Here is a 14,495-nt window from a genome sequence, read left to right as displayed (position 1 = left end):
TAACACGTTGGCTATTAAGGAGAATATGCCAATTTTCTGGTCAGATGACAAACAAGGGAATGTTTTCATATTGTTTTTTGTCACACTTCTGCTCACAGATTGGCTTATTGTAGTTGCTTCTCTTTTGGCCCTGGCATTGATACTTGGTGTTTGCATTGCTGTAAACAGTCGAAGGAGGTAAGGAATGCTTTTGTAGTTTTCCATTTCTCAGTGCCAAAACTTTTCTATTGCTGAGATATTTTCAGGATTGATAGTTTTATAGCATTCAAGGAGAGAACAGTTCCTGCATTACAAAGAATTTAATCAACAAACACACTTGGAAGGCATAGGCAACTGTTTTTAAACATGTAATGTGTCAGATGACACTCTAGCTTACTACTTTTCTCCCAATTTAGTGCTCATGGTAAGTCCTTTACCATGTCCTTTACCATATCATATCATGTCCTTTACCATGCCAATTTGAAAGAGGACTTTCATCCTGTGGAGTAGGTAAATTCAGCCTCAACATTTGTCATATAACTCAAGGAGCCACCTTCAAATTAGTTGCTTGGATTTACCCTGGATTATTTTGCTGAATAGGATTAGAAAATGACCACCTTAGCTGCAGTCTGCATCAAAAAACAAAGTCATATTAATATAGTTAGATAACTGGATCATATTTCTCACATGAACTATTTTCCTGCAGATTAATTGCTAGCTTTGTACTTAAGAACCAGCATATTTCCTGCTTGTTCAGGTTTTCTGTAACATAATTCATGAATTTGAGTGTGAGAGTTGCACTTCACTAATTTATATTAAATTTTGATCTTTTGGTGGTATTATTTTTGTCCTAAGGCAGAGTTTGCTAATTTTTTAAAAAATATTTTTCCCTAAGGAAGCAGACCAATGATAATCAAATGCAGATAACCTCTCCTGAAAATGTGCAGAATTATAAAACATGTACAATTTCCTAGTTGAAAATTTAGTTTTTCTTAGCATTAAATGTTACTTACTAAATCAGTACTCAAAGTTTTAAAGCCTAGTGCACATAGATATACCATGGAATATTTTGTAACTTATTGGTGAGCCTGGCCAAGCTGTACTTTAGCACCAAATTTTAAAAGAAAATGCAGTGCTGCTCATGTTTTTCAGAGTGAAGCCCCACCACATTCAGTCAGGATTTTGGTAGAATTTGTAATATTTCTCAGGGAAGATATGTACTTCTTTATTTGGAACCCACAAAAAGCATTCATTGCAAATTCTGTTTGCATTATGCCTTGGGTAGCATCTGCTTTTCAGCAGTAATATCAATATTGTCTTCATTTCAAAGTCAGTGAAGAAATGTTCCATTTAGTGAACAGAGCAGAACATAGTGATGCTATGGAACTTTCCAAAATTTTAAACAAAATTGGGGGGAGGGGGGAGAATATAAGAGTTTAAAAAAAAAAATAGGGAAGGGTGTAGAATTTTAAGAAGATGAAGCCTTTTTTCTAAGATATATTGGACATACCTCTCACATAGAAGCCAAAGTGTAAAACATTAATACACTGGCTTCTATGTGAGGGTTGTGTCCAATATGATTAATTCTCTTTAATGTGTGAAGCACATATAAATGTTTCTATAGTGACTGTTATCCCAGTGCTGAGAGTTTTCTTCCAAACATTTCAGTTTAATGAAGGAAAACCACATACAAGCCTGCTTCACATTCCAGGGCTAAATACTAGGCTCCCCCAAAATTATAGTCATTTCAGTAGTCTTCTGTTTCTGCAATATTCAAAACCAGATATGCAAAAGGAAAGGAGATTCCTGGGTCAATATTCTCTTCTCTGTATGTTGTATGAGCCAACCCACAGTACCAAAAAAGAACACAGAATTGTTTGTTTTCAACTGATACTTTTGAATCACAGTTTAGATGTCATCTTGAAATCCCTTTTCTCTTGTTTTTATGAAGAACCATAGTAATAGATAGTGAGAACTGCTGTTAGTCAATGTACATTGCCACTGCTGGGAAAGAATATTTTGGTGAGGGAGGTCCTGACATGTGGCACATGAAAAGATGAGAAGGCATTTGCTTTCTGAGTGCTGGTATATAAACTGTGTCATCCTTTGAAATATATGAAATGGTCCATTTAATTTATCAATTTTTAATGTAAATGTAGACATTGGCTCCTAGCTGTCTCAGTGTGGGCCATGCCCACCTGCCTGCCTTTTCAGATGATCAACTACTTCATCTATAATACAGAGCATGTGTAACCTGAAAACCATAGATAGACTTTGAAATCCTTAGAGCCCTATATTTAAGCCATCGACTCTAAACTTACTGGCTCAGCTGAGTCAAAAGAAACAACCATAGCTAAGCAGAACTACTGTTAGCCATGCTTCCAGTAATCATCTTTATCCTGCCTTTTATCATCTTCTAAAGAATCCAAAGATACTGTATGTCCCATTCAAAATAAGGAATTTGTTAGAAATAAAAGCTATTTTATGCCCTGTTCCAATTATGTTAACGCACCAGAAGCAGAAGAATCTCAAAAGGAAAGATTAAGCTGCAATAATTAACTTTCTTAACTAACAAATAAGTAAGGAATGTTTTTAATGTAGTTTGCTGCTCCAGACAACACAAAGGCAATATATGACATGTTAGGTTTTCTGCCTGTCTTTGAATGTTTTGACTTTACAATCTTTTCCCTTTTCTGTTAGATGTGGGCAGAAGAAGAAGCTTGTGATCAACAATGGTAAAGGAGGCATAGATGAGAAAAAGAAAGGTGGATTAAATGGGGAAGCCAGCAAATCTCAGGAAATGGTGCACTTAGTACACAAAGAGAAGCCAGAAGACCAAAAAGGCCCACATGACGAATTCCTGGCAATTGATGAAACGCAGAACCAACAAGATGTGGCCTTGAAGAGTGGCATGTAGGAGGGCTGTGCCAATCAAATTAAATCAGAGTTGGGGAAACAAAAAGCATCATACAGAACTGGGACTAGAACTCAGAAATGCAATGAGCTACTGATCTCTTTAAAGCATAATTAAGCATACATTTTCTTGTTTTTTCTTTTGTAACAGTCAGCTACAAAAATAACGTCATTTTTGGTTTTGCCCAACATTGCATAATTTTGCCCAGTTTTAATTAGTGTCCATCATGTTATCACTGTCACTTGTTTCCCAATTGCAATCTGTTTGGTAAGGCAGAATGCCAACTTCGATTTACTTTGCCTGACCTACAGAATTTTCACTTACTGTATTTTTGTGGAATTTCCAGAATCTGTAGCAATTAAGGCATTATGGCAAAAAGTATACCCAACAAATTCAAAATGACAGGCTACTTTTGAGATTTGACATGTAGATTTTGGAATTGAATTTCTATTGGTCACTTAGCCCTGAAGAAATTGTCAGATTTATTAAATCTCATTAATGTTTTAATATTTTGGAATTACATACTGTAATAGTTGAATATGAAAAGTATGTTTTTAAACATTCCACAGATGTCCACCATGTTAAAAATACACCAGTAAAGGATGGAAAGACCAAAAAAAAATTGATTTATAGCAAATAAATTTTTATTCTCTATAATCTAAATAATGTGGTGATGTTATCTTTAAGTTTCAGTGTTCACCTTCATTCTCAGCATGGTGTATTGTTGCATTATTGTTTGAAATGATTTTATTTATTAGGGATTCCCATTTATCCCATGGGCTGCGAACTGACCGTAGAATACTTGGATGGGACCCAGACCATGATACATCCCCTGTCCCACTCTGAGACTTGTCCTCCCTTGAAACACCTGTTTCCTATTTAGACCTGCATTAATAGATACCAGTCTAATGAGAATTAGAGAATTAAAAGATCCTTAAGAATAATAAAACATGGCACCTCTTTTCCTACACAGTTCCCATTCTAGCAGAGTACATTTATATGAAATCCTTTCTGTGTATTCATGACTTACAGTGGAAAAGCAAGCTAAACATACTTAAAATAAATAATTTCAGAAGTTTTGTTTCCTTGGAAGCATGCCACTGGCTGAAATCCAACTGTGATCTTCTATAAGCAGAACATGTGCCATTAGTAGAATGTATCTGCCTCCCAATTTTATTCCAGAAATATGATGGAGAAGGTTGGAGAAGGTTTTGGAGAATATTTGTGTTTGTGTGTGCATGTTTCTGTCTTAGCAGTCATGTGTTATGCTTTTTAGTAAGTAAGTAAAATAAAAAATAGCCTAGATTTCTAGCATTTGTCATTCTAGTGTCACAATAAACATTCCTTGCTAACAGGACATAATACTGATCAGTTTGCGCACATTTTGACAAGCAGTGCTTCAAGTGTAACCAAAGCCCAATTTTATACAAAGCATGGTTAAGCTATTCTATGCAAGTTAGGATCTCTAAAGACTGCTTTGCCACCAACGTCCTGTTGCTGCCTCCCACCAGTTAGAATTGAATCACAAAACAAATACATAAAGGGAAAGCTAATAGTTGAGAGGAAGATGAGGCCTGAGGAAGTCATGGCTGAGTGAAGTTGATGAGACTCAAAGAGATGAGAAGTATAAAGACTGCACTGTATAAATGTGATGGATGCAAGAGTGATTTGCAAGTATAAAAGGTATGGAGTAATGTAATAGTATTGGTTTCAACTAGATTTAGTTAGATTTCCTTCTCTCTCATCTGCCTTTAACTCTCTTTGCTTGCTGCTACTTTCTTCTTTTTCTGCACTTTGCATAAAGTTGTTTACCACCAAAGGATTGCATGATGGGTTTGTATTAATGTAGGTATGCAGTCCTGCAAGGGAATTTGAAGGAAGTGGAGTTCCTGAATATATCAATCTTTCCCTGTATTAAATCATAAAGCCCAGAGGGAGAGATTCTCTTTTGGATCTAGTTCTAGAAGCCATCAACTCACTTAACTGGATTCTATGGCAAGGTCCAGATCCTATTGTCAGCCACTCCCAGGACAATTTTCTCTGACTCCCAATTTCCGATGGGGCAGCGGTCATAATAGCATCTCCCCTGGCCCTGGTAAGATGTTATTTTAAAGGTATTAATAATTCCATAATCCATTTTATCATAAATGTCTATTTCATACTTTACAGACTGTTTTCCTATACACCTTTGAACGAAGGGGGATTATGGGATGAAAGGATTTTTTTTTTTTTAAATGTAAACTGCCTTAAAGACTAACTACCTTATTTTGGAATCCACTGTCATAAATTAGTTAATCAGGTATAGGAAACTATATAGGAAAGAATTGTTTGAATTTCTTATTGGATTGTTTTTCAGTCTGAAAGAATGGCTGTAGTTGGAGTATAACTATCACCCCATATGTGCTTAAGTTAAGGAAACAATTACCGTATTTTTCCAACAATAAGACGCCCCCATGTACAAGACGACCCCCACTTTTCCAGCCCAAAATTAAAAAATCAATATTTTAAAGATAGTGCAGAACACATTTTTATTTAGTAATTAGTTAACATTGACCTGATACACTCGGTGGGAGGAGGTCCAAACCGTCTCTCTGCAGCTCTATTTCCAGGCTCTTTTGCTTAACTGATTACATTCAAGCACGAGTGAAACTGCAGATAGCTTGTCTCTGCAAACAGCCTTCCTCCAATTGGTTTGTTCAGCATCAGCTGACGTCAGTTACATCAGGCTCGTGATTGGAGGAAGTCTGTTTGGGAGACAAGCTATTTCACTCGTGATTGGAGGCTAGCAATAGGAGGAAGCCTCTCTGCAGAAACAAAGTATGGGCAGTTTGGAACCGCGTGATTCTCGGCTGACTTCCTTGAATAAGACGCCGTTCAGTTTTTAGGGTAAGGATTTTAGAAAAAAGTATCTTATAGTCGGAAAAATACGGTAACTTATTTTCAGCTACCACACATTCCATTTGGGTTACAATGTAATAATAGATACCATATACTCTTCTGCTCAAAGATGTTGAATAAAACCTTGAACCCTATTTTCACCCACACTTTCCATGGCAAACTAAATTTTCCTTTTAATCAGGAATGCTACTTCGGATTCCTAGCAACATATTTCTTTTGTGAGTTCTTGGTATTTGAACCTGCTTTTCTTGTAGATGTTTCATTACCTGGCTAGATAACATCAGAAGTGATGAGGGAATTAACTTTGCTGGCTATTTATATTTTAGTTTATACTTCAGAAAGGCGTTTGAAAAAATTGACCATAACCTCCTTTTTGATAAACTGGAACAATGTGGAATGGATTTTCCCACTACCAGATGGATTTGCAGTTGGCTGAACAGCCATAGCTAATGCATGATCCTTAATGGGTCTATGTCCACATGAAGGGAGGTGTGCAAAGGGGTACTTCAGGGTTCTGTCCAGGGCCCAGTACTCGAGATGACTTTGATGAGGGAATAGAAGGTATGCTCATAAAATTTGCAGATGACCCAAAACTGGGAGTGATTTCTACCACCCCAGATGACAGGCTCAAGCTTCAAAAGGATCTTGATAGGCTTCAACATTGGACCCTATCCAACAAAATGTTGTTCAATGATGAAAAATGTAAGGTTCTGCAAAAACCAGATGCACAGGTACAAGTTAGGTATAAAGTATATGAAGTATAAACAGTAGTACTTGCAAGAAGGATATGAGTGACTTGTTAGACCACAGATTAAGCATAACCCAGCAACGTGCTGCAGCTGCCAAAACAGCCCATGCAATTTTGAGATGCATCAACAGAGGAATAGCGTCAGGATCTCTGGAAGTGATATTACCATTCTACGATGCACTGGTTAGATTGCACCTGGAATACTGAGTCTAGTTCTGGCCACCACAAAACAAAAAGGACACTGAGGAACTGGAAATAATCCCAAGAAGACCAACAAAGATGATCAGGGCCTTGGAGGCTAAATTCTATGAAAAGCAGTTAAAGGAACTTGGTAAGTTTTGCCTAAAGAAGTCTAAGGGGAGATGTGATAGCAGTCTTCTGATACATGAAGGGATGTCACGCAACAGAGTGTAAGAACCATGGTACTCAGTTCCCAATGAAAGCAATTGTCATTGAAACCAATGCAGGTCCAAAGGAAAGTTTATTTATTGAAAAGTAGTGAATAGCTCTAGAAACTGCTGGAACTGAGTCCTGCACATGCCAAAACTTAGTTTTACCTCACTCCCATTTCACCCCTCCCCTTCTGTCTTTGAATCTCTCTTGCGCATGTCGAAGATGTTCTCAGGTTCCCACACTGGTACGACCTTGGGCGTTCCTGAGAGCCAGAGAATGGCCCATCTGTGCCTAATTGTTAACATTCCAACCTTCTCTCCGTTCCTCCCTCTCTACTGTAATGGCAGAAACAAAGCAAGTGAACTAACAGTGCAAGTGATTGATTGCAAGGATTCTGACATGCCGCCCCTCTGGGAAAAAAAAGGATCAGTTTCAGTCTTCATGGAAGGAGACCTGTAAAGGGACTAGAGAGAGAAGTAAAATGTATGTACATTTTTACAACATGAATGAATTTGTTATTTTTGCTTGTCAGGGTATTTCTTGTAGAAGTCCTTAATCAACTGTGGTGCTCACCCATGTTTCTTTGCTACCCACTCGCATTGTGACTTGGGAAAATGCTTCCATTGAATGAGGAATTGTACTTCTCCTCTGTGTTTTCTGGCATCTAAAATCTCTTTTACTTCAAAGTGCTGCTTGTCTTCAATCATTATAGGGTCAGGTGATGGTTGTGCCACGTGCCACTCTGGTGATTCTTTGTAAGGTTTTAAGAGGCTACAATGGAATACTGGGTGAATTCTCTTAAAATTCTTAGGCAATGTAGTCGAACTGTAACAGGGTTAATGACTCTCTATTGTAAAAGATCCCACAAACTTGGGTCCCAATTTCTTCGATGGTTGTAGTGTTCTGAGGTACTTAGTTGATAAATACACTTTGTCTCCCACTTTCCATTCCTTTTCAGGGGACTGCTTGCGATCTGCGTGTTTTTTGTAATCCTCCCTGGCATCTTGTAATGCCGCTTTAATTATCAGCCAAGTATCTGTCATTTGTTTGATCCATTCATCTACTGAGGCCACTTGAGTGGATTCCTGGGGAAGTTCTGGGATAGCCACAAAATCCTGCCCAGAAGCCACTTTGAACAGGGTAAACCTAGTGCTCTGATGCACAGCATTGTTATAAGCCACTTCAGCAAATGGCAGGAGTTCTGCCCAATTGTCCTGCTGATAATTTACAAAACATCTTAAATACTGTTCTAATACAGAATTCAAATGTTCAGAAGCACTTTCTCTCTGGGTGTGGCTACTTGAACCCAGGGCTTGACCTGATCCAATTAGCTTCACAAACACCTTCCAGAACATATTGTCGAAGGCTTTCACGGCCGGAATACAATGGCTGGTGTGGGTCTTCCGGGCTGTGTGGCCGTGTTCTGGAAGTTTTGTTTCCTAACGTTTCGCCAGCATCTGTGACCGGCATCTTCAGAGAGCAGGAGCACAGACAGGAGCAGTTCTCTCTGTGCCCAGGATGATGTGACCCTGTTGTGGAAACATTAGGAAACAAAACTTCCAGAACACGGCCACACAGCCCGGAAGACCCAACCTTCCAGAACCTTGAAGTGAATTGGACTTCACGATCATGAATGATCCGGTCAGGGGCTTCATGCAGTCTATAGATATGCTGTATAAACATTTTAGCCAATTTCGCCACAGTTGGAATAGTTGCACATGCCACAAAATGGGCTTGTTTTGAAAACAGGTCAGTTACTACCCAAATCACTTTTTTTTTTCTCACTTTCAGGTAGCTCAACAATAAAATCCATAGCAATTTGTTTTCGAGGTTTCTCAGGGCTCGCTCCTGGTTGTAAAAGGGCCATTGGTTTCCCCCCTTGTCTTTTTGCCATAGCACATGTTGGGCCACTGGCTATGTACTCTGCTATGTCTTTCCTCATAGATAGCCACCAGAATTGCCTTTGTAGGAGGTGTAAAGTCTTCACAAACCCAAAATGGCCTGCTGTTTTACTGTCATGATCTCGTTCTAGGACTATTTTCCTGGACTCAGTTGGGACATACATTTTCCCACCTACCCACCACGTTCCATCTTTATTTGTCAAAGACTCTTTATTATTCTGAAACCACTCATCCGTTTGTAATTTGCAGTTTAACTCATTCAGCAAATCTCCCTCCAGTTTGCACTCCTGTTGTTTGTCTTGAGCTCTAGTATTACCATTCCTGTTTGGGAACATGGAACAACTGTGGCGACTACCTCTTCTTTCTGGCTGATGTGCTGTGGTAACCTGGAAAGTGCATCAGCCAGGAAGTTCTTTCCCCCAGTATATATTTCAAAGTAAAATTGAACCGACTGAAAAACTGAGCCCATCTGACTTGCTTTGGTGATAATTTCCTCAGAGACTTTAAAGCTTCTCAATTTTTATGATCAGTCCAGACTTCAAAAGGATGAGATGATCCTTCCAACAAATGCCTCCAAGCCATTAGTGCCCAGTGCACTGCAAAAGCTTCCTTTCCCCACACAGTGTCTCTCAGTCTCAGTAAACTTTCAAGAAATGTAGGCACAAGGATGCAACATCCCCCTTTTTTTTTTTTGTAGTAAAACAGCCCCTATAGCCACATCTGATGCATCTGCTTGGATTATAAAAGGTTTTTCAGGGTCGCAGTGTTTTAAAATTGGTTCTGCAGTAAACAATCTCTTTAATTGCTCAAATGCTGACTGGTACTCTTCTGTCCAATTTAAAGGTGCCCCCCCCCCCCGGTCTCTGGGCTTTCACCTTATCATTTTTCCCTTTCGTTTTTAACAGGTCAGTGAGAGGGAAGGTGACTTGAGCAAAATTTGGAATGAATTCTGACACAGAGAGTGTGGATTTATTCTCCATAGCAGCTGAGGGTAAGCCAAGAACCAATGAGTGAAAACTTTACAGAAAGAGAGCTCCAAACTTGAAATAAGGAGGAGCTTTCTGACAGTGATTGCTATAAACAGTGAATCAGCCTGCCTCCTGAAGTCTGCATGTTCTGTCACTGGAGGAAGAAAAGATTGGAGAACCATTTGTTCAGGTTGGTACTGTGAGACTAGTCTGAAGCTGCCATAACTAAAGATGAAGCAGGCACATAAGCAGAGAGGACAAAAAGCCAGGAATCTTGTCTAAAAGAGCCTTTCGAGGAGGTAGATAAGAAGGAAACAAGGAAACAAAAAATGTCACCTGAACCAGACAAAGGAAGTTGGGCCTGAGCACATAAATCCCCCCACCATCCCATCAACAGCTACCAGACTTGTAAATTAACAAGGCAAGAATAGCTGCCAGTCTTGTGAATCAACAAAGCAAGGACTTTGAGGGATGAAAAGGGTTCCTGAAGCCTGCCCACTCCTTGAGTCATCTTTGGATCCAGACTCGGTGGCTTCCATCCCTCTAGTTAGTGCCTGGCAGCCTAGTTGAGAAGGATGTAGGTAAGTGTGGATGAGTATGTGTGCGTGTGTGAGAAAGAGCAAATGTACATTGTAACCAGTAAAGTTTTGCTGTTAAATTCACTGGGTCTCCATGTATTTCAAAGAACCTGCTGTCCCTCAGTGTTCAGTTGTAAGTGATTTGTGTGTACTCCTAATTACTTCCCACCTGTTGCCCAGGGCTGTTTCCTGTCTATTCCAGCCCCCCCTATCTGGAAAACCAAGGTAGAAAGCAAGAGGTGTTTACAAGATCCATGTGCTGCAGCAGGCTGTGAGTGTATGAGTGACCATAAAGTGAACCTGGGAATGCCTGTAACAGTATAAAGATCTCCAAGATCTCTTCCAACCCTCTGATTCTATTATTCTATATATGTTAGCTTCTGCTTTCAGCCTTGATTGGGAATTGTTTCTTTCTTGATTGTTCCTACTTATCTCGTGTTAATAGGTATGTGATGAGGAAGTATGTGCTCTGGGTTGTTCATCCCTTTCCTTAACCTTTGGTTGCTTCCTTTTTTGAATGGCTTATAAATGGAGTTTATCTCAATGTGTCTGTTTATGGCTGATTTGCCAGACATTCTATGAATTTGCTTGCATTTTTAGATCTCCTTGGTCTAAAGCATCTACAGTTTCCCAATTGAAATTGGGTTTGAACCTATGTGTTGTGAAATTTAGGAATTTTCATCATAACTTCTGACTGCCAATTGATGTTCCTGGATGCATTCTGCCACTCTTCTTTGCACTTTTCATTCATTCATTCATTCATTCATTCATTCATTCATTCATTCATTCATTCTTTTTTTTTCTTTTTGAGTCTTTCCCCCCCCCAAAGTTTCCATTCTCTTATTTTTTCCTATTGGAGAAAAATCACTGCTGCTTTTGGGTAGTATATCAGAACAATTAAAAGGCTAGCCTTCAAATACATACTGAGACACAGTGATATCAGCAGATGATTCTGGATGTCCTTCAGAGAGAATAATTTTTTTCCCCAGAAACATCCAAAATGCAACACTTCTAAAACAGAGGTAATTGTAGAACGGACTTTGGCTCAAACCTGGCAAGATGGAATGGCTATGGGTTCTAGAATCCCCTGGATCTGGAGAGTTTCCATCTTAAACTCTGTAATGATTGGGGGAGGAACTTTCTCAGAGTAGGTATGCAATTTGAGCCCCCCCTCGACTCACAACTCCTGCTTGAAGAGCAGGTTGCAGCCATAGCTAGAAGGACCTTCGTACAGGGTTGTCTTGTACACCAACTATGCATGTTCCTGGACCAGGAGGCCTTGCTCACAGTGACTCACACCTTAGGTATCTCCCACTTGGATTACTATAATGCACTGTACATGGGGCTGACATTGAAGAGTATTCAGAACCTGTGGCTGGTTCAGAGTGCAGCTGTGCAAGCAGTTTTGATGTTTCTCATGTATCCATATAACACCACAGTTTCATGAACTGCAGTGACTTCTAGTGGGCTTCTGGGTGTGATTCAAGATGCTGATTGCCACCTATAAAGTCTATAGGGCCAAGTATTTGTGAGACCACCTGTCTCCCATTGTTTCTGCTTGCCCCACCAGGTCCAGCAGGGAAGGCATGCTCTGGGTCCCTTCCATTAAATAATACCTTGCTGGACCCTGGAGTTGTGCCTTCTCTGTGGCAGCACCCACTCTATGGAACAGCATCCCTCCAGAGAACTGGATGGCCCCAACCATCTTAACCTTTTGTAAGGCATTCAAGACCCAGCTGTTACCTCAGGCATTGGGTCAGATGTTAGGTGAGCTCTGCAGGTTAATGTTACAGTATAAATACTAAAACTTTGTTATAGCCATGTTATTGACAGATACATAAAATGCACATAAGTGCTCCTGCCCTTCTTCTCTTGGCCACCTCTTTTTTCATTTAAAAATCATTACCTGACATTTAATTACTTACTTTACTAATTTAGTTTTACAAAAGAGACCGAAACGGATTACCTAGTAATGGCTACCGAGTAGACTATGAACCATGTTCTTCAGCTGTCATTAATGTTAATTTCCCACCTTTAGGTGCTATGGCCAATGTTGGTCTAGAAAACGACAGAACAGGGGTACATTTTTTACTTTCATGGGCAGCTTTTCTGCATTAAATCTTGATAGCATAACTGAGTGGTCTCAAATTATTTTATCAGAAAGCTCCGTTGTAAATTGCATGGATGAACAGAAATCTGGAGTAGCTGCAAATCTAACACAAATGTAAAAGTAGCTGTGCCAACCCTTAGCAAATTAGCTGTGGCCTTGTGGAAAATAGAGATTATACATATATGGAACAAACATTTGTTACTGGACTTTAAACTTCATACATCCTTCCATCACACATTCTCTCCAGAGCTTATAATAGACACACATTGATTCTATCCATGAAAATTATGAATCCACATTTATTGATATGTACATAAAAAATCCAACATTTAGTGAAATATTGTCTTTGCTGATTATTTCCAGTATATAAAGAATGTCCAGTTTTGTTTTATATACAAGTTACAGAAATCAGTTCACACAGGTAAAGAAAATAATTGCTAAAATATAGATACAGGAGATAAGAACTATGATGAAATGCTTAGTATACAAGACATTCCTACTGTAGTATATATTAAAGTAATCAACATTAATAGAAAGATTTAGCATTTCCATGTATTAGATTTTACACAAAATGGCATAGGGATTGTACAATACAACATTTCATTTTCCAGATGAATATTTTTAATTACAGTCAAAACCAAGTTTATATTTTCTTCTGAATGTAGGGTGACCAGCTAACAATGCAGTCTAAGAGGTCATGTGCCCAATAATTTCCCTTAGTTGAATATCTGCAGAGCTCAGAACTGAGTGGATCTCTACTTTCTATGTCTAATTATATAGCATCCATGCAACTCAAGGTCTTCAGAAACAAAGTAATACAATATGTTTTGGCAATACCTAGATTCAGTTCACAACTGGAATACCAAATGGAACTAGCAATAGTTACAACCTAGATCTAGAGTGGTGCTTCCCAACCTTGGCAAAGACATGCAGACTTCAACTCCCAGAATCTCCCAGCCAGTATGGCCATTGCCAAGAATTCTAGGAATTGAAGTCCGCACATCTCAATGTTTCTGAGGTTTGGAACGCTGCTTTAGAGGATTTTAAGACAGATAGTAACTAATTTGATTCAGGGTTATCATGACATAACACAAACATGTATTCTATTATTATGTAAAGCATGAAGTGAATCTTGCATGCAACTTTACTGCAATAGAACTAGCTTTGTGCAGAGATTTATAATTAATACGAGATAAATTATGTATGTTTGTCCAGCTCGGCTCATACCAAATTTTCATAAATGAAATCTGGGAACCTTTTGTTCCTTTTCCTGAATCTCCTAGCTTTGTCTGGTTTCAGCTGAATATAATGACTCTTTTTTTCAAATAACAATCTCTTAGAAAGCTTATTTTATACCATGTCAGTCATTCATCTTCATAGGATATATTAACACTGAACATGGTGTGTGAAATCCCCAAGACAGAAATACTGCATATAAACCGAGCAGGTCAAGAATACACTTCAAAAAGAAGTCAGTCTTTTCTCACCCTGCCTTGAACTTGGATTTGTTAGTATGGTCAGCGAAGAAGTGAAAAAATGAACACCGGAAGACTCTTGGACGGATTACATCACCCCGGCGTCCCGGCTGAGAAGCAAAAGCTGAGACTGCAGTTTCAAAAGGTAAACATAGCATTCAAAGCAAAAGGTTACTTTTGACATGGGACCAAAATGTTGATGGGTGCAACGCTTTATTAATGTCTATCTTTATATTTCCAATCTATCATGTATACAGAAGAAAATACATAGCCAACGCAATATAATTCTGTGCCTATATTTACTCATTAAAGTAGCGGTGCTATTGCAATCACAGTGCAACAACATCCGACAGCCACTCACATTCACAAAGTGCCAGGGTTGCACACATACACTCACATGCATGCTGCTGGTTTAGATATACAAAGACAAGTACTAACATATTTACAATGCCCTGGCTGGAACACAAGAGTGTAACAATTATTCAAACACAATTATGTTGCTTGTACCACCATATAACAATGGGTGTTGGA

At 38.9% G+C, this 14,495-nt stretch overlaps 1 protein-coding gene across 6 annotated transcripts in view; it reads left to right on the top strand.

Moving 5' to 3' along the window:
• CD44 (CD44 molecule (IN blood group)) overlaps nucleotides 1-3,559 on the top strand; it is an 81,620-nt gene extending 78,061 nt beyond the window's left edge. For all 6 annotated transcript variants that reach the window (XM_088145780.1, XM_015887773.3, XM_015887774.3 and 3 more), the window contains 2 exons: nucleotides 99-177; nucleotides 2,680-3,559. In XM_088145780.1, the coding sequence (XP_088001906.1) occupies nucleotides 99-177; nucleotides 2,680-2,896 (296 nt within the window). In that variant the 3' untranslated portion in view covers nucleotides 2,897-3,559. The remainder of the gene's footprint in view (nucleotides 1-98; nucleotides 178-2,679) is intronic.
• The last annotated feature ends 10,936 nt before the right edge of the window (nucleotides 3,560-14,495 follow it).

Source organism: Python bivittatus, unplaced genomic scaffold (assembly GCF_059951505.1).
Source record: "Python bivittatus isolate LINGU-HERP-01145 unplaced genomic scaffold, Pbiv_v1 ctg000480_np1212, whole genome shotgun sequence".
NCBI classification, from domain to species: domain Eukaryota; kingdom Metazoa; phylum Chordata; class Lepidosauria; order Squamata; family Pythonidae; genus Python; species Python bivittatus.
The sequence above is the reverse complement of the archived record's forward strand: the minus strand, read 5'-3'. Positions and strand labels throughout refer to the sequence as shown.